Here is a 22,226-nt window from a genome sequence, read left to right on the forward strand (position 1 = left end):
TGAATTCTGTCAATTACCAACTTCCAAATGGTAAGATCATTCCTTTTAAGCATGCAGTGATAAGCCACTCCCGGGATTTCAGATGAGCTAGGGTGTTATTCACCTGGATTCACTTGAATCAACAAAGCAAACAGCTTTATTATCCTGGGTAAATCAGATTCTGGTCTGTGGGTGTTGAGTATACTCTGTGAGACATCCAAGCCCACTGCACTTTTTCCCACGGCATAGTCTGCTTGAAACACCTCTCAACAAGCAAAGATTTAAGTAACAGTATTAATTATATGTCATATACCTTTCTTTGTACCTTCAACATGCTTAAATGTATCATGGAGTTGCAATATTTTGTACTTCTTCTTTTTGTCAATATTCTCACTTTATGGCTACTTCCTTAAAAGCATCCCCAAAGTCAGACAGACAATGGGAGACAACTGAAGTTCTCCCTCCCAAAATTTGGTTTAGCTGCCATTCAAAGTGGAAAACAATCTGATCCTCACTATCCAAGGTGTCTTTTCTCAAACCTTCTGAACTAGCTTTGTAAAAGAAGAATTAGCAGTGTTACTAAAACTGTCACAGCACGGTTGATGTTGTAGACTTCTTTTGAGAATCAGAATGGCAGAGGAGGAAACATAAAGTTTGTAGGGCTTCAAGAATTTTTTTTAATTTTTCAAATTTTCAATTTCCATTTAAGTTCATCTTAGAAATAAAGATCATAAACATCAGCGTGAGATGCTCATCTTTAGATCTGTTTATGGCATCGCATTCCTTTAGTGTCAATCAACACTATCTGTGCTGGTTGGCTCTTTTGTCAACTTGGCACAAACTAGAGTCACCTGGGAAGAGGAACCCATTTGAAGAATTGTCTCAATCAGATTGGCCTGTAGGCTTGCCAGTGGAGGTATTTTCTTGCTTAATAATTGGAATGAAAGAGGATAGCTCTCAGTAGGTGGTGCTACTCCTGAACAAGCGATCCAGGTCTTACGTAAAAAACAAGCCAGTAAGTAGTGGGCTCTGCTTCAGTTCCTGCCTGCAAGTTCCTGTTTTGAGTTACTGTCTTGCCTTCCCTCAAGGACAGACTATAACCTGTAAGCCAAATAAACCCTCCCCTGACCTAAGTTACTTTCACCCTATCATAGCAAGAGAGAAACTAATGCGAACAGTATCAAATCTAACATTGCTTCTTATCTCATCAAAGCCACTCTTGGGGAATCATTTGTTTATGACCATGTTGAAGAACAAGACTGACGATCTGTGGGTGGGCACTTGGCAGTGAGTAGAATAGTGGGTTCTATTCTGACAGTTCTGACAATTATGGAAAAGCATTTAAATGAGGATATGATATATTTATATTTCCAAGATTCTTGTTTTAGAATGTGTGGGGAATGCCTTGTTCTCCACTTAGATTCTCATCCCTGTTCTCCAGCTCCAAAGAAGTATACAGATGAAATCTGTCCCAGCTTCCAGGTTATACTCATTTGGGTCGTCTATGAATACCTGATTCTTCTTGGTGAGGCCTCCCATCTTTATCAAAACAAGATAAGGACCAAGACCAGGGAACCCACTAGTCGTACCCCTCAGTAAAAGTGGGAGTTTGTACGGTTACCTAAAAGAGCCCACGGAGGCTGTTTCTCATTCCCACCTACCCTGCTCCTCCATGCGGTTTGTTTTTTAGACTAGTCTCCTCTTCCTTGTTCACATCTCAGCTGAGCCCGTCCAACATCCTCTTGTCGGTGAGCTGCTTTGGCAGCTTCATCTCTGCTTGGAAACATCTGCTGTGAATCCCCAGATGAAAGCGGTAACCCACCATCTCTTCACAGCCCTCTCCCCTTTATATTCCTTCTCTATAACTTCTAGCTCCCAGTATTTATTGCCCGCTTCCTTCCATTGGAGGCATCTTGAGCAGGGATTCTTCATTCTAGTTATGTATACACAGAGTCTAGAAAAGAACCTACCACACAGAAAGCATTCACAGAGGTTTTAATAGATGAATTTTTAGATTTATCTTATTAACTAAGTATTATGTAGTTTCTGTGTGTTGAGCATTGCTTGAGCACTCTGCAAATGTTAGCATAACTGAACTGGCATCAGCCTAATTTAAACTCTTGTGACAACTCCAGTGACAATCTCCACTTAAGAAGAGTTGGGTTTTTGTTTGTTTGTTTGTTTCATCTGTTTTGTAGAAAACAAAACTGAAAGGCAGAGGAGCTTCAGTTAAATTGTATGTACTTTGTGATTAGAAAGGGTGTAAGTTAAATTGTGTGTAGCTTATGAATGAGAAAGCCGCTCAGTTCCTAAACCCTGAGTTCAACTAAATGAATAGCAGCAGTATGGTCACATCGCCGTGTTCTACATGTCATCTTGAGCAATCCAAGTATCAGCCAAATGAGTCTGTTTAGAACTAGTCCAAATCTTCTCAAAAGCCTGGCCCGTAGTCTCTAGCACGAACAGCGGTAGGTAAGAAATTAGGGTAAACTGGAACTCCCAAACTACACAGCAAACACCTGGTGTTTGCAGAATACCCACCCTCTCGGCATTGCCAGGCCTTCTTGGATCTTCTCCCGGGTCACACCCCAACACATAATCATCCGCCATGCCTCTCCTCCTTAGAACCCCTTGGTTCTGAAGTGGAAGGTTGTAGGGCATCAATTGGTGTCTGTCATTGTGACGCGATAGGTTACAAACAAGGCCTGCCTGGTCGCCAGGGTAATGGCCCATTCGCAGTTCCAAAGGCAGAAACCTCAGTCCAGTCTTCCGTCCCACGGAGAGTGGTCGTGTTTCAGGGGCGGGGCGGCGGAGGTGCTGAGTTTGGGATTCCCAAATTGACGTGGCTTAGGTCGGGCAGGATTCCCGAGTTGACGTGGCTTAGGTCGAGCGGAAGGAGGCTTGCTTTGCCGGTGGCGCCCACCTGCAGGTGAGTGTGGTCAGCAGGCACCGCTGGCCAGGGGACACCGGCGCTCAGCCGGCCTCCCCGCCCCTCGGGGCTCTGCCTCTGTCACTTGCCCATCCTAGATGGCAGCCCAGTGCTGCCACCCTATGCGGCCCGGGAGCATTTAGACACCCTGGCAGCCGGCAGGGTCATTTCTCCTCGGGGAAGCCCCAGAGGTGGGCGAGCCGGCCAGTCGTGCGTGTTTCTAGGGCGGGGTGTGTGACAAAGCCTGGCTTTAAGTTTAGAAACTCCTTTATGAATATGCTAATCACCTTGAGTGGATTACCACCCACTATATGCCTGAATCTCAATATCATATACCTTATGGACTGTACAGATATGTGTCAATAAAAATAACAACTAAAGTTAAAAAAAAAAAACACTAGCTCAACGCAGTCATTTCACTGTCCTTGGACTCCTTGGAACTTACAGGTTACAACGTATAGGAATCTATTATCAAGGAGAAAGGGGTAGGAAAGTGTATATACTTGGACAGGTCTCTATAGACCTTTTGATAGCGGTAGGAAAAAAAAAACACAAGAGATCGTGCAACTTCAGAGGAAGGGACCAGGTTGTGTGGGGCTACCACAGACAGTTCTCAAGTCCGTATGTCATAGGCCCTATAGGCTTCCAATAGACTCTTCCTTCTCCTCTGGGTTGTTGTACTTCTACTAGGCTGGGAGCCACCTATGGGACAGACAAATATTATTTACAATTTGCTTTTTTCCCCCAAATAATTGTAATTTATTAAAAAAAAATAGCCTCAGTGCTTCGGAAGCACTAAGGATTGTTGGAAGGGGAATTTGAATGGGGGAGGAGGCTTACCTCTTATCTTCCATCTCATCCCTACTTAGGGAGCCTCTGCTACAAACTGTTGCCAAATAAATGTCCTGCTGGGTTTTCTCTAATTAACAAGATGGCTTGGTTGTAATTATTCCATTAATTGTTTAAATGCAAATAAGTGCTATTAGGATCTTCAAAAGTGGCTCCTTTTAAATATGCTAACCCCCACCCTTTCCTCTCATATCTGTTCTAAATTTGCCTGACAAACCCGCTTTTCATTCATGGTTCAAAAATAAGCTTTTCTCAAACTCTAGTGGAGCTAAATTCTGAAGTACTCGGGTCTGAATGGAAGTCATGCATTGAAACTATGTGCTTTAAAAAGATGGGTTTCTCTGAAAAGCTCTATAAAGCAAAGGACATGGTCAACAAGACAAAACAATATCCTACAGAATGGGAAAAGATTTTCACCAACCTCCACATCAGAGGGCTGACCTCCAAAATATACAAAGAACTCAAAAAATTGATCATCAAAAGAATAAATGATCCAATAAAAAAAATGGAGTACATACCTAAACAGAGAACTCTCAACAGAGGAATATAAAATGGCTAAAAGACACTTAAGGAAATGCTCAACAATCTTAGTCATCAGAGAAATGCAAGTAAAAACAACTCTGAGATTTCATCTTACACCTATAAGAATGGCCAAGATAAAAAAAAAAAAAAAAACACTGATGACAATTTGTGCTGGAGAGGATGTGGGATCAAGGGAACACTCCGGCGTTGCTGATGAGAGTGCATGCTGGTACAGCCCCTTTGGATGTCAGTGTAGCAATTTCTCAGAAAATTAGGAAACAACCTTCATAAAGACCCAGAAATACCACTTTTGGGTATATATCCAAAGGAGGCTCAACTGTGCCACAAGGACATGTGCTCAACTATGTTCATAGCAGTATTGTTTGTCATGGACAGAACCTGGAAACAACATAAATGCTCTTCGACCAAAGAATGGGAAAGGAAAATGTGGTACTTTTACACAATGGAGTACTACACAGCAGAAAAAAGATGACATTTTTATATTTGCGGGCAAATGGATGGAACTAGAAAACATCATTTTGAGTGAGATAACCCAGACCCAGAAAATTATCATATGTACTCACTCATTAGTGGTTTTTAAACACAAAGCAAAGAAAACCAGCCTACAATCCCAGAGAACCTAGACAACGATGAGGACTCTAATAAAGACCTAAATAGATCTAATCTACATGGAAAGTATAAAAAGACAAGAGCATGGGGACTTTGGGAGAGGGTAGAAGGAGAGGGGAGAGGCAGAGAGGGAAGCAGAGAAAAATTTAGAGCCCACTAAAAAAATCAATTAAAAAAAAATTAAAAAGAAAAAAAGTACTGAAAGAAATCAAAATGGGAACTTTCAAAGCAAAAGTCATTTATACTTTATGATGAGATACCAATCTTATATATGTGAAGTTATTTTAACTAAACAGATAGTTTTCTTCTTTGGATGCAGCTTATTCCCAGTTCCATTCCCTATCTTTCAAGAGATGAGTTGCGAGGGTCAAACAACATGGAAGCACATATTCTTTATCACACCTGCATAATGAGTCTTGAGCTTCTGGCATAATGAGAGATTACAATAGACCCTGCTGCACAGGCAGATTGCGCATAGGTAGCCCAGATACGGTATCCTCCACCGAAGCTTCCAGAACAAGTCTGGGGTGGTAAACAAGGACATAAACTAGGATGCAAGCAAGGGAGAGGTGAGAGAACCTGCTTTTTTTCAACCATGGACATTTCCCAGGATCCTCTTTGCTTCAAGAGGAGAATGCAGCCCCGTAGGTCCCTTCGCCTTTTCCTTCCAGAACAACGCTCCCAGCCCCAGCCACATTCCCCACCGCCACATTCACTTCAATCAGATGGTAAATTTATTTCCAATCCACCTTGCTCCAAGATTCCTTTTGTGTAGATTTTACAAAAGGTCAACCTGACACTGCTGTATCGCTTTGCATCTATTCAGGCATCCGGTGCCGCCTAGGGAATGGGAGGAAGTGTGCTTTCGCTCGCTAGTGCATTCTTTTATGGGGCAGATTTTACATTTAAACAGACTATTAGTTTCGTCCAGAACCCACTTCTTGTTAAGCTCCCACAGAAGCCACAAGCAGATAAGCCTCTTTTTCCATGACTCAGATCATTAAGTGTATTCAGGAGGCTTTATTGGTTAGCATTGTAGATCTGTCTACTCGTGTATAATTATACGACTACTGTGAATTTCAAAACAAGAAGCCTGTTGCCAGGTAGGAATAAATCTCCAACCAAAGAAAGGGGGCAACAGAGCAGAACCGTTTCGAGTTACTGCCACGTATCAGTTGCCTCCTCCACTGAGCGATTTTCCAAATCAGTCCAAATGATAGCAATTCATCCTACGGAGGGAGGATGTCACCCATCAGGAGTGGCTTGGCAGGTGTGTGTAATCAGTTGGAGTAGGCGGTGGCGTATTAATAAAGAGACGCTGGTGATGCGATTTGATGCTAATATGGTTCTAAACACTCTCATGGACGAAGAAGAGCGATCGTTTCTATGCAGAAGAAGCCATCTCTGAGTAAGATGCAGGCTAGGCCTAGCAAGAGAAGGCACTTTCTCTTCGAGGAGGAGCTAGAGAAACACACAGTGGTCAGAGAGTGACTTCATGGGAAGGAAAGGAAAGAAGTTGATGGTGACGGAAAGAAAGGGGGCACTATGCTGAGAAATATTTGTCATTTGGGATGTCATGTTTAGAGACACTAAAAGGTGGCATTCTAAAACATTTGAAAAATTCTCAGAGAGCTTCTCAGTTTTAACCATCATCTCCATTTTTCTTAAGGCAGTGGGTACAAAGGACTTTTACTCTCCATCTGGTGTGTGGTGGCTCCAATGGCCAACAGACTGGAGAAAACATTGCATGCGCTCAGGAGGACCTGCAGTCAGACCCTTCCTCCCACTCAGCTCAAGAGGCTACGTGGTTTATAGCTTGACTGGTTTTGAATGATTTTGATGGATGACTTGAAACAATTAGAAATATAAGTAAATATCTCAGAACCATGACAGATTTCATAAAGGGTAGAGTGTGAATAGTTACATAGATAATAGAATTTAAGCTATGAAAATAAATGCATATCTATTGAACACTTCTTTGTCATCTAGATGTTCAAAATGATAGAAAACTTCAAATGTTCCCTCACTGTAGGAAATGTTATTAATGGGATATTGTGATTGTGACATTGATGTATGTACTTTGAGAATAGTTAGCTTTTCTTATGTCTACTGGAGATTACACTGGAAGCTAATATGTACTTTCTATTTGTGGGTATGTTTGATTTCTAGAAGCTCTGTAGATATGGATTCTCTTTGTAAACTATTTTAAAATTTTGTATGTATTGTGTGTGTTATATGTGTTTTTTATGTTTGTGTTCACCTGTGTGTACAGGTATACTCACTTATGCATGCATATTTTGGGGTCAAAGGTCAAGATCAGATGCCTTATTTAGTCTTTCTTCACCTTGTTTTTACTGAAATTTTTTCATACATTATATTCTTTTTATTGATTTTTATTGAGCTCAACATTTTTCTCTGGTCCCCTCCCTGCCTCTCCCCTCTCCTTCATCCCTCTACCAAGGTCCCCATGCTCCAAATATACTCAGGAGATCTTGTCTTTTCCTACTTCCCATGTAGATTAGATCTATGTAAGTCTCTCTTAGTGTCCTCATTGTTGTCTAGGGATTGTGATTTGCAGGCTGGTTTTCTTTGCTTTATGTTTAAAAAACATTATGAGTGAGTACATGTGATAATTGTCTTTCTGAGTCTGGGTTACCTCACTCAAAATGATGTTTTCTAGCTCCATCCATTTGCCTGCAAAATTCAAGATGTAGTTCTTTTTTCTGCCATACATTATATTCTGATCATACTTTCCTCTCCCCCAATCCTCCAACTCTGTCTATGTTCTCTCTCTCTCTCTCTCTCTCTCTCTCTCTCTCTCTCTCTCTCTCTCTCTCTCTCTCTCTCAAACACTCAAGCAAACAAACAGCATATACCAAAAAGAAAGAAAACACACAAGAAACATACACAAAGAAAGCCCATTAAAACACGAAATAGGAAACTATAATATATAAGCTAAAGTTCAGAAAGACAAAAATGCCCAAACACAAAGCAATATAAGAGAAGTCTACAAAAATGCCATTGAGTTCATATACCCAATAGTAAAATACGCCCAATGAGACCCCATTAGAGAAAACTCATTTTTCCTTTGCAAGCAGGTATCATTTGGAGACAACATCTTGGTTAGGGTTGGGAGCCTATATCTTCTTGTCCCTCTCAGTGCTGGGACCCTCTCTTGCTTGAACCTGGGCAGGCCCTGTGGAGGCTGCCACAGCTTCTATGAGTTCATGTGTCTTATCAGCCTGTTGTGTGTGGAAGACACCGATTGTTTCCTTGGAGCCATCCATCCTCTCTGGCCCTTAGTCTTTCTGCCTCTTCTGCACAGCTGCCTGATCCTGGCTGGGAGAGGTTTAATTACATATTTCAATGAACACAGAACAACCAAAGTGGTGCCTAACTAGAGCCTTCACCCCAATGACTAGTGGTCATGGTACTCCTTATGTTACCAAAGGAGAAAGGTAGCGACCAGACCATCTACAAAACCTAAAATCTACCATGGTGACCTCTTGCATGACGTGCTGTGACGACAGCAGGACAAATGTGGGAATAACCAACCACTCTCTGAATGGACTTAAGGCCCACTCTGCGTGATGGAACCCGTGCCTGGCATTGCTCACCCAAGACCCTGAGGTTGGATAGGCCTTGGACATAGGGCAAAACCAAATAGTATTGTTCTGTTAAAAGAACAGAGCAATAAAATGACTCTTGGAATGACATTCTACTGTACCCATAGTGGCATGTGTCTCTCAACCACTGGCAGAGAAACTTTCTCTTATAGTGTATGAGAACTAACACAGAGATGTACAGCCGGAAAATATGCAGAGAATGAAAGATTTCGGAACACCCAGTCCTAAATGCGAAGTCTTCATCAAATCGCTCTTCATTTTTGAGATCGTCTCTCTCTGAACCCGGGACTCACCGTTTCCACTAGACTGACTTGCCAGTGAGCATTTGCAATCTGCCTGTCTCTGCCCTCTCCCAGCAATGAGGTTGCAGATCGGCTGCTGCCCCCCACCCCCCCCCTCCCCCACCCCACCTCCCCGCCTTTTATATGCTGCTGGGACTCCATCCTCAAGTCCTCACTGCTGCTCACCAAGCACTTTACACCTTGAGCTGCTTCTCCCAGCCTCTTTTCTCCCAGCAGAGTCACCTTTGATCTTTGACTATTCTGTTTGACAGCGTGAATCCAGTTGGCTGTCTCCCAGTGCCTAGTTCTGAAAACTTCTGTGCCTCCAGGTGCACATGTAGTGTGAACAGAGCGAAGTGTATGTTTTCTTACCTTTAAAATTTACCAGAGGATATAGAGCTTACAGGGAGTTCCTTACCAACGGCAGCGCATGCTAGGGTGACAGGGCACATACGGAATTTGAAGTAATGAAATGTGCTTTCATGCTTAGAAGGGAAAACAACAACCATGAGTAGAGATGAGGGAAGCGTGTATAGGATTTGACTCAAATGGCTCTGTTTTTACAGGAGAGCTAGAAAGAGGGTCAGGTGACTCAGGAATTTATAAAGATTCCTTCTCCTGCTGACTTAATGAAGTTCTGTAATGAGTCCTGAGGACAGGGATAAAGGCCATACAGTGTTATTCCTGTCTCTCTCTAATACTTCATAGTCTTTTTCTCTTTGAAAACCATAATCTCTAAGGCCTATGTCTGCTATTTCCATGTTCTGCCAACCAGTATATCAACTCAGTGTTCCCAGGGTTTATTTCATCCAGTAGCAAAGCATGGGCCTTCAATGGGAACAAAATAGATAGAGGCTCCTTCTGTTTGGCCTTCAGGATCTACTTTAGTGCCATCTTGAAATTCTCTTTCTTCCAAAATGCAAGAAACTTGAGATCTGTGTCTAAAACCTGTTCAACATGAGAATAAACTGTCTCCTTTTCTTCCATTCTCATCTGAAGAACCTGAGGCAAAAATCTGTCTTACAGACACAATTACATGTCTTCCTTTCCACGGGAGACATACTTCAAACAGTGACAAACTTGAAAGGCTAAAAGATGTTTAGAGAAATGTAAGACTGGATTACCCAAAAGAGGGGAGCTTGACAGACACCGCGTTTTTCTGCTTTTACACAGCTCTCCCATCTGTGTCTTCCCGTGTCTTCCCGTCAACGCGGTGCCTCAGTTATGTGTTTGAAAACTCTCCGAGGAGTTTGAATTCCAAGGCTGGAAGCGCTGCTGCCCCTTCACACCTCATTCTACTTTCTCTGTCCACATCCCACTCCCACGGCTCTGTCCTCATCCACACTCCACCTCCCACAGGCTAAGCAATTTAGGAAAGTTCCGTTGTCTGCTCACCGCCACCACCTCCACCACACAGACCTGATTTGAAAGCACCCATTTGTCTTCCATCTAGAATTGAATTGTTCTATCTAGTAAAACATTAGCTCCCTCTAGATCTCCTCAAATACACTAAGAGTTTATATGATAGTCACATGTCTCCAAAGTAAGGAGACATTTGAAAACTAGGTTGATAACAGTATGTGATGTGATCTGTATACTATTCAGTAGGCATGTTTTCTTTTTAATTATTTTAAATTATTTTATGCGTAAGGGTGTTTTACTTGCTCGGGTGTCCATGTGCTGTGTGAGGGCAGTGTCTGTAGAGGACAAAAGAGGAAATCAGATAACCTTTAAATGGAGCTACAGATGGTTGTAAACTTCCACGTGGGTGCTGGGAATTGAACCCAAGTCCTCTGAAGAATACCATGTACTTCAAACTACTGAGCCATCTCTCTAGGCCCTAACAGGCATGCTTTCAATGATATTTTTTTCTCAGCTCCAAAGAGGCAACATTCCAAGAAGTGATTAGTTTTTGTTTGTTTATTTTTATATGTCAATTTAAGCAAAGGGTCGTTTCTAGATCTTCATGATATGTATTATTCTGGTGGAATTTTCCATGTTACAGTGACAATAACCAGTGATCCTTCTGACTTGTGCCTTTCCTTACCATTTATGTCCCCAGTTCTCTTCCTGCGGGGATTATATGAGGAGGCACGCTGGCCCCCTAGCTCCGTGCTGCTGTAAATATACGCACACACAAAGAACTGCATGGAAATGGCTGAGAATTGATGAGGGCAATACTCTGAATATAAAGCAAGAGTTCCATTTTGCATGTTTAATTAGGCACAGCTTTTTAAGAACTGGTGTAAATGTCAGGAGGTTTGAAATGCTGGCGGTTCATCTTCGCAAACAAAGAAAATACCATTTGATGGCAGGAAACAAGACACAAGTAACTAATAGTCATAGCAGACAGCTTGGAAATTAGAAATAGGTCACTGTTCTAATTAGCAATGCTGTTAGCTAATGAGAAAACAGCTAATACATGTGCCTTTAGGAATCCTGAATTTGTACCAAAAATAGATAAGTCACTCTTCACCTAAAAGTGTTTTAAGAGTAACCTATAAACAAACTAGCATCAAGAATAGACTGTGACTATCAAGCAATAAACAGCAAAGTCATCTCTCTCAATGAAAAGATTTTATGGAGACAGATTACCTTATTATCTGGGAAGGAGGCTTACCGAATTCAGGACTATCTGTATCACAGCCTCCTAGGTTCCTTGATATTTTTTATATACATTTTCTTATTATTTTTTAAAATGAAGTTAACTGGTTGGTTATTTGTATGGGAATGGGTAGATGAGTGGGTGACCTGTGGATCTGTGCACGGAAATCATATGAGAACACTCAAGATTCATTTCTCTCCTTCCACCATGCAGGTCCTAGTGTTTGAACTCAAGGTGTCAAGCTTGGTATCAAGTGCCTTTATCCACTGCAGCTTCTAACTGGTCCCTTCCTATTTAAGGAAAATAAGAAAGTTGTCCTAGGTTTATCAAAATTATGTGATGAATAATGGTGAAATTGGACAACTCCTTCAAAAGAGATGATGAAAATATGTATCATTGCCCTTGGCTTTATAGAAGGCTCTCAAAGCCAAGCTGCTAGGGGCTTCAGTAAAAAAAATAGATCTAATATTAGCAACATCAATTTTACTGTAACTATTCCTCCAAGGAGATCAAGTACTTTGAATATTATCACAAAATCTACATACAGTCATTTAACTAAGTGGTGGACAATTTAGCTCAACCAAGTGAAAACTGATTTAACCTAAGATTGGACAGGAGGACCTGTCTCACAGCAGCTAAAACTCTTGCCTCTAACTTTAATCATCCTGTGTGAACATTTGAAGTCATTTGGATCATTCCAACTGAGCAGAGTTTTAACTCATTTGATTTTATGTAGACAGACTACCTTATTATCTGGTATAATGTATGAAGACCCTACATAAAGGGGTAACCTAGAGAGTGCATTTTGACCCGGAAAATAGAGAAGCTGAATCCTAGGCAACTGGCCATGAAGAACCATTCCTTCTCATGAGTCTACCCTGTAGTTGGATCACTAAGAGTGACTTTTTTCACTAAAACTTTCATCAAGATGACTGTATCGTCTCATGTAGGAGTAAGGAGCAGTAGATATACCTATGTCTACTTTGCCCAATTTCCCCAAAGGTTAGCACTTGGTAAAATTATCATACAATGTCACAACTAACGTAACAGTAATTGCTAGATCCATGGGTCATTTTCAGGTTTCTCAAGCTTTACATTGCTTGCGGGTATCACAAGTGGAGGCTTGTGGACTTAAGGAAACAGTCTCAGTTCTGATCATTTCCCTAATCTTGAGGCTTCTTATTTTAACAATTCTGAGTGGAGTGATTTCTCATTAAGGTTTTAATTTACATTTCCCTGATGACTAATGATGACAAATACCATTTCAAGTATGTTCTTGTCATCTGTTACTTCTCTTCAGTATATATATTCTTAATAAATAGTATACATTAAGGTATATTAGTAATAATATCCTTTGCCAACCTTGTAATTGAACTTTTGACTTTATATTATTGATTTATCATGTTTTTTTTTTTGTCTTCTAGATTCTGGCTTCTCATCAAATCCATGGCTTGTACATATTTTCCTCTAACCTGTAATTTACTTTTTCACTTTTTTGACCTAGGCTTTCTCCAAGCAAAAGTTTTTAATTTTGACAGAGTGCAAATTTCCTTATTATATTTGTGTTTTTAGTGTCAAGTCTAATGACACTTTTCTTAGCTAAAAATTATATATAATATATATTAAATATATATATATATATAAATTTCTATCATACCATTTAAAGTATTTTATTTATTATTCAGATGTTCATGCAATCATTTTCTGTCCCCTTCCCCAGCTTCTCCCAGGTCCTTCCCCACCTCCTTGTGCACCCAGCTTCATGGTGTTTCTCTCTTTAAAACAAGGAAACAAGCAAAAATAAAAATTAGCAACAGCAGCAAAAACAAGTGTAGTGAAGAGGTGAGCAGGCCTGCTTTTCGTCCTACCCGGCTCAAGCATGGCTAGTTTTACACCCAAATAACAACACAAACTATATTCATTTAAACACTGCTTGGCCTGTTAATTCTAGCCTCTTATTGGATAACTCTCACATCTTGATTAACCCATTTCTAATATTCTGTGTAGCACCACGAGGTGGTGGATTACCAGGAAAGATTCAGCATGTCTGATCTGGCAGCTGGCTCCATAGCATCTGCCTCATTGCCTTCTTCCCAGCATTCTGTTCTTTCTTCCCCACCTACCTATGTTCTGACCTAATAGGCCAAGCAGTTTTCTTTATTAATTAACCAATGAGAGTAACACATAGACCGATGACCCTCCTCCATCAAACAAGAAAAACAAACACACACAGGGATAAGCAATATAAACCCCGGAGTTAGGCTTGTTTGGACCAGGCATTCCTGAGCATGACTTCTCCTCTCTCAGCAGCTATCAATTGCTAGGGTAGGAAATTGTGTTCTCTCCCCTTCTTTAGTCAGGTGGGGGTATTATCTACCTTGAGCTTGTGCAGCTCTTACGTGTGGTTTTCACTGAAAGCTTCATAGTTTTCATAATTATGCCCCTCTTTTGAGACAAGGTCTCTCTACATAGCTCTGAGTGGCCTGGAATTCCCTTGGTAGATCAGGCTGGTCTTGAACTAGCAGAGATCTGCCTGCTTCTGTCTCCTAAGTACTGGGATTAAAGATGGGTTGATACTTCATACCCAAGTTTAGTGTAAACTATGAGTTGTACAGTTAGGAGTCATCACGCTTCCTTCCCTTCTCTCTTTTCCTTTTGTCACCTATTCCTGCTTACTCCTGCCATCCTCATCTTATTTATTTATTTGTTTATTTACTTACTTACTTACTTATTTATGACCTTGCCTCCTTCCATTCTTCCTCCCACTTTTCCTTTCTGTCCGTTGATGTGGAGTTGGAAGATTGAATTGTCTCTGTTCCTTTGACAAAATTCAGTAGAGCATATATGCATGGTTCTATTTCTAAGATCTATTATCTCACCCACTGCTCTGTGTGTCTGTCCTGCAAATACCGCACAATCACGGTGCCTGGAGCCAATATAATAGACTTTAATATTGTGTAAAGTCATTCCTTTCATCTTTACCAGACTGCCTTAAGATTTCAAAGGCCTGTAAATTTCCATGCACAGTTGGGAAGAAGTGTGAATCCCCAGGAAGCTTTTCTAAGGTTTTGATGGGATGCTTTTATATTAACTGCACTGGTTGGTAAATCTGGTCCTTCTACCCGCATATTGGAATCTTCTCTTGTTTCTTTCTTTAATAATTTGTAATCTGTGCTACATACAAAGCTGCACATGTTCTGCTAAGTGCACGGCTAAACAGTATTCTTTATTTGAAATGATTGTAAATATTACCATATTGTGAATTTGGGCTGCAACATGCTCATTGCATATGCCGGGATTTTGTGCAAGATGATTGACATTTTATGTATTGACCTTTCTATACTAAACTTACCATAGACTGTAGACTCCTTGGCATGTTATGGACAATAGTGTCCTCAGATTGCACAGAACATTCCTGTTCGACTCTCTAAACTGGACCTTTTACTGACTTAATTTGTTTCATTCCAATCATTACAACTTACAGTAAAATATTTAATTAGAAGGAAGAACATAGACATCTTGTCTCTATCTTGATTTTTGAAAATGCCATTCATTTTTTAACATTAAATATGTTAACTGCAAGGGGTGTTATAGATGATATTTATCAGCTTGCTGATATTAATCATACTCTTTCTCAGCTGTTGTATGTTTTATAAAGGAAGATATGACAGTGCTTCCTGAACTGATTGATATATTTATGTAAAATTTTACCTTTTTTAGTTTGTTGATGGAATGCATTGGATGGGTTTGTTTCAAACACTGAACAAATCTTACATGCCTCAAATAAATTGTACTTGGTATATTATGTATATACCAATGGGTTTCTATTTGCTAATATTTCATCGAAGTTTTTCACATCTAAGTTTATGAGAGACATTTGTTTTTAGTTTTAGTTTATTTTTCTTTTTTAAGATTTTTATTATTTGAAGTGTGTGTGTGTGTGTGCGTGTGTGTGTGTGTGATATGTACACATGAATGCAAGTGTCCACAGAGACTAGAGCTGTGAGATCTCCCTGGAGCTGGTATTACAGATGTTGTAAACCACCTGATGTGGGTGCTGGGAATTGAACTCAGGTCCTCAGGAAGAACAGTATGTGCTCTTAACCACTGAGCCATCTCTCCAGCCCCTAGTTTATTGTTCTATTAACATTAACCATGCAATAGTTTGCATGCCTGTCGTCTCAGCTCACCAGGAAGGTATGGCAAGAGAATGGCTTTAGTTCAGGAATTCAAGGCTAGCATTGAATTTCCTTAACAAGTGAATTGGGTGTAAGGCATCTGTTGACATAAGCCTCTGGTCCAGCACTAGGGGGTAGAACAGTGGGTGTCACAAGTTAAAGCCAGCCTGAGCTATACAGTGTGCTCCAAGCCAGCATGGTTTACCCACCAAGAACTTGTGTCAGTGAGGGAGAGGGGAAGAATTAGAAAGGTTCCTTATTTCCTGGAAGAAATTGTGTGAAGCTAGATAGGAAAAATTAAATTTATCTTTATTTTTTTATTCTAGAAAAAGTGTTGTGGAACCAGCATTATTTTTATCTACCTATTGTCTGATTTCAGTATTGAAACTGTTTAGCCTAAACACAGCTTTGACAGAATCTTTTAAATTATGGATTTAAATTTTTATAGATTATAAAACTATTTAAATTTTTATTTGTTTTATTTTCATGGCGTTTGTCCAATTTTCTATATTGTGAAATTTATATGTACATCATCATTCCTAGCATTTCTTTATCAGATTTTTAACTGCTTCCTTTCTTTTTTGAAATTATAACCGGGAAATGGTAGTGCACAGCTTTAATCCCAGCACTCAGAAGGCAGAGGCAGATTCAAGCCTAGCCTGGTATACAAAACAAGTATCAGGACAGGCTCCAAAGCTACAGAGAAACCCTGCCTCAAGAAAACCAAAATAAATATATATATTAAAAAGAAAGAAATTATAATATAATCACATCATTTTCGCCCTCCTTTTTCCTCTCCAACCCTTCCCTTACTTGCTCCTTCCTTGTTTTTTGTGTTGTGCATGCATATATGTACATGCGTATTTATTCCCAAATATAACCTGCTCAGTCTATTTGTTACCTCTGTGTCTGTTTTCAGGGCTGACTCTTTGTATGTTCTTCCTTAGGAAAGGCAATTTTCCCACCCTTAGCATTCTTTAGTTCTTGGCATAGGGTTGAGGCTTTTCCCTATCCTTGTTCAGTTCATGGTTAGGCAATCAGATTAGTAAGACTTTCTGGAATTATGAACCACATGGTGATTAATTTGGCACAAGAACCCTAAGAATGCCGTAGTGGCACACATACTTTGGCAGGAACCAACAGCTCTCTAATTGGATTTAAGACACCCTCAACAAAAAGGAAATCATGCCTGGTACTAGAAACCTAGCCAACTACTCAGTGGTAGTGCAGTCCGGAATCAGGGAAGAGAACTTACAACCACCACTTTACCAAACTTACATAGAAAACTTCCCTTTAGAACAGATGGAGCCCAGTATAGAACACGATAGCTGATCAAAATGCAGAGCTGTGGGGCCCAATCCCAATGGATACATCTGCAAAACGTTCCTGCACCTAGGACCTAGGGAACATTGCTGCATAAGAAGGCGTGGAAAGGTTTTAAGACCCAAAAGAGCAGGGGTTTGCTGGGAGGTTCTGTCTTCTGGTGCTCACAGAAGCTACACCCATGAAGACTCCTTACTGATTTTTCACAGCCACCATGTCTATCAATTCTTGAGACTGGTGATTTCTATCAGTTTACAAAAGATTTGCCAATTTTATTGATTGTTTTCATAGAAGCAGTTTTTTGTTTCATGGACTTTTTGTTTCCTTTCTATTGCATTACTTTCTTCTTCTCTTATTTTCCCCTTTTTTAAAACTGGTTTTATTGAGCTAAACAATTTTCTAGCTGCCCTCCCTTTCTCTCCCCTTCCCTTCAACCCTCTCCCATGGTCACCATGTTCACAATTTACTAAGGAGATCTTGTATTTTTCTACTTCCCATGTAGATTAGATTCGTGTATGTTTCTCTTAGGGTCCTCATTGTTGTCTAGGTTTTCTGGGATTGTGATCTGTAGGCTGGTTTTCTTTTCTTTATGTTTAAAAACCACTATGAGTAAGTGCATGTGATAATTGTCTTTCTGGGTCTGGGTTACCTCACTCAAAATGATGTTTTCTAGTTCTGTCCATTTGCCTGAAAATTTCAAGATGTCGTTATTTTTTTCTGCTGTGAAATATTCCATTGTGTAAATGTATCACATTTCCCTTATTCGTTCTTCAGTTGAGAGGCATTTAGATTGTTTCCAGGTTCTGGCTATGACAAACAAAGCTGCTATGAACATAGTTGAACACATGCCCTTGTGGCACGATTGAGCATCCTTTGGATATATACCCAAAAGTGGTATTGCTGGGTCTTGAGAAAGATTGTTTCCTAATTTTCTGAGAAATCGCCACACTGCTATCCAAAGGGGCTGTACCAGCATGCACTCTCACCAGCAATGTAGAAGTGTTCCCTTTATTCCACACCTTCTCCAGCACAAATTGTAAGAATGGCCACGATCAAAAACACTGATGACAACTTCTGCTGGAGAGGTTGTGCGGTAAAGGAAACACTCTTCTTCTCTTATGTTTGTTATTTCACTTTTCTGCTTTCCTTGGACCAGTTTTATTCTTCTATCTTCAGTTTTTCAGCTGTGGTCCTAGATTATTAGTCTGAGACCTTTATTTTAAATGTGAGGATTTCGTGATATAAATGTGCCCCTCCTCACTGTGGTGGTTGCACCTGAACATTTTGGTAGGTTGTATTTTCATTATTTTTCAGTTATTTATATTTTATAATTTTCCTGAGATTTTCTTTGACTAATAAAATGCATAAAAGTGTATTTTTCAATTTTCCACATGTTTAGGATATGCTTGTCTTTTTACTATTGATTTATAATTGAACTTCCTTATAAGTTGACAACACAGTCCACATGATTTCATTGATAGCCTAGAGTGTGTTCTATCTTGAATTATTTTAATGGAGAAAAGAATCAAATCAAGAAGTTTGTAACATAAAGATGCATATTCTGTTGGGGTTGTAGAGGAGGCAAATCTCTATCCAGATCCCATTTCTTTGTTATTCGGATAGTCTTTAGACTTGCTGGCTTTCTCTCCACTACTTCTATTCTAGGACTTCTAAGAGAAGGGGACGGTGATGCCCCCAAATATAACTGTGGGTTTCTCTGTTTTCTGTGCAGTTCTAGAAGTTTTTGTTTGGCAAAGAAAGCATTGTTGACATTTCTCCCTAATCTCGTTTTAAAACAAAACAAAACCAGAAAGCATCAATTCATATTCCTGAATAACGGGCATTAAATAAAGAATTTGTAGACATAATTTATCCTGCCTCACTGCAGCATAGAAGTAGACCAATTGTTTTTAGCATCCTCTTCTTAAGAACAATCCCATGTACTTGCTGGTGTTATCTGTGGGGGTATCTCATTCTCACCTGTGGCTCAGTGGGGGAGGAAGGAGAGAGATGAATTTCCAGGAAGTGGGCAAGGAGTGACTCATGATGAGTTCCCGGAAAGCAGACTCTAGAGACCGGCATTTAGGTGCAGATCTTGTTTAACGTGTATGCTCCCTGGTGTACATGCACATTATCTAATCAGCTATGGTTATATTGAGTTACTAGGCAATGAATCCGAATGGCACGCAACCAGCATTATGTGGTAGTGTGAGGGGAGGGCAGTACGTCCAGGCACTATGTCTGCAGACAAAGGGGCAGGAAGCAGGCAACACCCTGTGCTTTGGTGCAAAATTAGAGGGTCTCCAGTTAGCTGGGACTCCGTTATGGGTTTACCTAGTGTTTCAGAAAGTCAGGTCTGCCCAAACAGTCGCAGGAGGTGTTGGCGCTTCGCACATTCCCTGCCTTTTAGTGACACCATCTGAACAGGGACCAGCCCCTCAGTTGTCTGCTTACATGAGACAGAAGCATCATCTCATGGTGATGTCTGTGTAATGAGGCCACACATCAGGATTTGTGGGAAGAAGGTTCTCCATCATGTGAATTCTCACACCTGGAGTACTAACCTTCCTAAAAGAGGTAGAGGTCCAGGGAAAGAATAGTGGGGGGAGGGGCAGGGAGGCTGCTAATGAACTTGGGTTGTGCGCAAGCTCAGATCAAGGGCGTTTTATACTTAAGCACGGTTGGTAGACGTTGAGAAATGTGCTCTTAAAAACAGATGGTGTAACATTTTGACACCATAATAAATGAACAGATTCTACTCACAAGCTTTCAAAGCCCACAACAAGCCAAAACTAAATAAAACCCTCGGATTCCTGCCGTTGCTATATTGACCATAGATTTGGTCATCTGTGCATAAATTATTTGCAGATATTGATCCAAGAAGCACTCTTATGTAATCGTGAGTCACAATGCTATAGGGGATTTATCTCTCATCATGAGAAGTGTTTGTGTGTGCTTCAGTGCAGCGTCGCAGGAGGATAGGACAGTGTGCCTCTGGGGGACATTTCAAATGCATAGCCTGTCATCACATAAACCAAAGACATGTTGGCATGAAGTATGTACAAACATGTCGTTTTCAAGAGTTTGCTAACAAATTTACCTTCATGGAAAACAACTTGCAACTTTGATATTTCTACAATCTACATTTCTGTGATGTGAGGCCGCTTTAATATCAACCATGTATCAGTTTTATAATCCATCCATTATCATAACCTTGCTTAATGTGTATCATCTGTACTATAAATAATGACAGTTCTTGTTGTCAAACAGCAAAGGTATCTTTAAAAACAAACCAATTTTAATAAACTCAGGATCTGCCTCTATAGTACCAAATGACTTTGCTAGACTTATCCAGAATTATTTTCTCTGACAAACCTCCTCTGGGACTGGCCGTTTAAGAGCTGCTGTATTTGGCCTTTCCCCGGGGTTAACTCACAGCTTTTCCTAAATAATCTCCAAGCCGTTTTGCTGGTGCAGGTGTTGTTGTTCAGGCAGCTATTGCCAAAGGGCAGTACGATAATTAACACGCTTCACAGCTAGAGGATTCTGGGTCTCCCTTCTGACAGCGGATCTGTGTGTCACACAGATAGTTATCCATCTGAAACCGCCTGTGTTTGAAAACTCTAACACTGAAAAAAAAAATAAGATTCTAATACTGTAACCAAAGGGTGAATACTCCTAAAAGTTATTTCTTATTCTCTGGGAGGAACTTGCAAATTTAGGGATTACGTCGCTCCTTGCAGCACAATGAAGCTCAGTGTCTATACACTTCCATTGTATTTCAAGAGTCTCTATTTTCATGTTATTAAGCAATTAAAGCCAGCGATGCTATACATCCCAGGTGAGGAAACATTACTATTTGACCTTTGTGTTTTCTATTAAAACTGACACCTTCACAGTATTAAAGACCTGAGAAGGCATGTATCCCATGATAGGAGACCAGAAAACAGGAGGCTTCGGTAGTCTTCAGGCTAGTTTTTTTTTTTTTTTTGGTTTTTTTTTTTTTTTTTGGTTTTTCGAGACAAGAAAGTTCTTTAGACATCAGCCAGATGTCCCAAGCCCAGTAATTCAAGGTGCAGAAATATTCACCAAGGTTCTTAGAGTAGGTTACTCTGTAATGCTTCTCTCTGACATCTGTTCTGTTATTCTAGGAGTTCGTGATGATCGTTGTCTTTGGCTTGGAGTTCATCATTCGAATCTGGTCTGCAGGCTGCTGTTGTCGTTATAGAGGATGGCAAGGAAGACTAAGGTTCGCTCGAAAGCCTTTCTGTGTAATAGGTGAGTATCAGAGTCTCAGGATTGATGGTACTGAACGTTTTCTTCTCTCTCTAGCTTTACAACATTCAGTTGATACTAGAAGGCAACATCTAGGAATTACTGGCTCTCTCTCTTTTTCTCTCTCTGTCTCTGTGTGTATGTGCACGTGTGTTAATTAGCTCTACAATATACTACAAGGTTGTATTCAAATCACACCAACATGCATCCGTGTATTATTTTTAGTTGCACAAACACTCTAGCATACCTGAAGACCACAACGTGGCTTCTGCTCTGAAAACTTTAAGTGTGATCCTGAGTTCTACACTCTGAAATATGATTCCCTTACCCACAATTCCTATTCAAATAGCAGACTTCATTGGCCCTAGCTTCTGAGTTCAAGAAGGGACTCCATTCTGTTGAGATTCAGTTTAAAATGATGCCTCCTGATAAAGGTATTATGGAGCCCTGTGGAGTTAAGACCTGGCATCTCTCAGTAATATATTTAAAACCATATCTTAAAACCGAAAACTCTGCATATCAAAACTATTATTAGACAGCTAAATTTGGTTTCCCTGCTCTTTTGCATTTCTCACTTGCTAGGCAACCACTCCAATCCAAATGCTGGAAGTTCTCCTCGGTGGGGCTTACTCCAAATATTTCCAAGCTGAGAAAGTGGGACTTAATTGATAAGAGAGTTTGCTCCCTTGTGTGAGGAGTTAGAAATTGCTGAGCAATCCCTTTGATCACACCCCTTAATCTTTCTCCCCTTGTTAGTGGCAGGAGCCATAGAGTGCTTTCAAAAAGTAGAGCTTCCATCTCTGCAGGCTCTGCTAACACCAGCCTTTCTCATCTGGAAACCATCGTGCTAGGTGTGGAGAAAAGCAAATGGCAGCTTACAGCCCCACAACACAAGGCACTGGGCATTTGACCCCCCACACACACACCCCAGATGTTTTTTTCATTCTGAATCCTCTGCTCAAACAAGGCTATGAAGGATTATCACTTGAAGTGAGGCGACCACAAAACAAGGACTCTCTGTTCCATGAA

General features: G+C 40.5%; 1 protein-coding gene across 3 annotated transcripts in view; it reads left to right on the plus strand.

Annotated features, from left to right (window-relative positions):
• Kcnq5 (potassium voltage-gated channel subfamily Q member 5) overlaps positions 1–22,226 on the plus strand; it is a 534,457-nt gene that overhangs the window by 379,995 nt on the left and 132,236 nt on the right. For all 3 annotated transcript variants that reach the window (XM_075980633.1, XM_075980634.1, XM_075980635.1), the window contains exon 3: positions 21,074–21,200. In XM_075980633.1, the coding sequence (XP_075836748.1) occupies positions 21,074–21,200 (127 nt within the window). The remainder of the gene's footprint in view (positions 1–21,073; positions 21,201–22,226) is intronic.

This window comes from Microtus pennsylvanicus, chromosome 7, assembly GCF_037038515.1.
Source record: "Microtus pennsylvanicus isolate mMicPen1 chromosome 7, mMicPen1.hap1, whole genome shotgun sequence".
NCBI lineage: Eukaryota > Metazoa > Chordata > Mammalia > Rodentia > Cricetidae > Microtus > Microtus pennsylvanicus.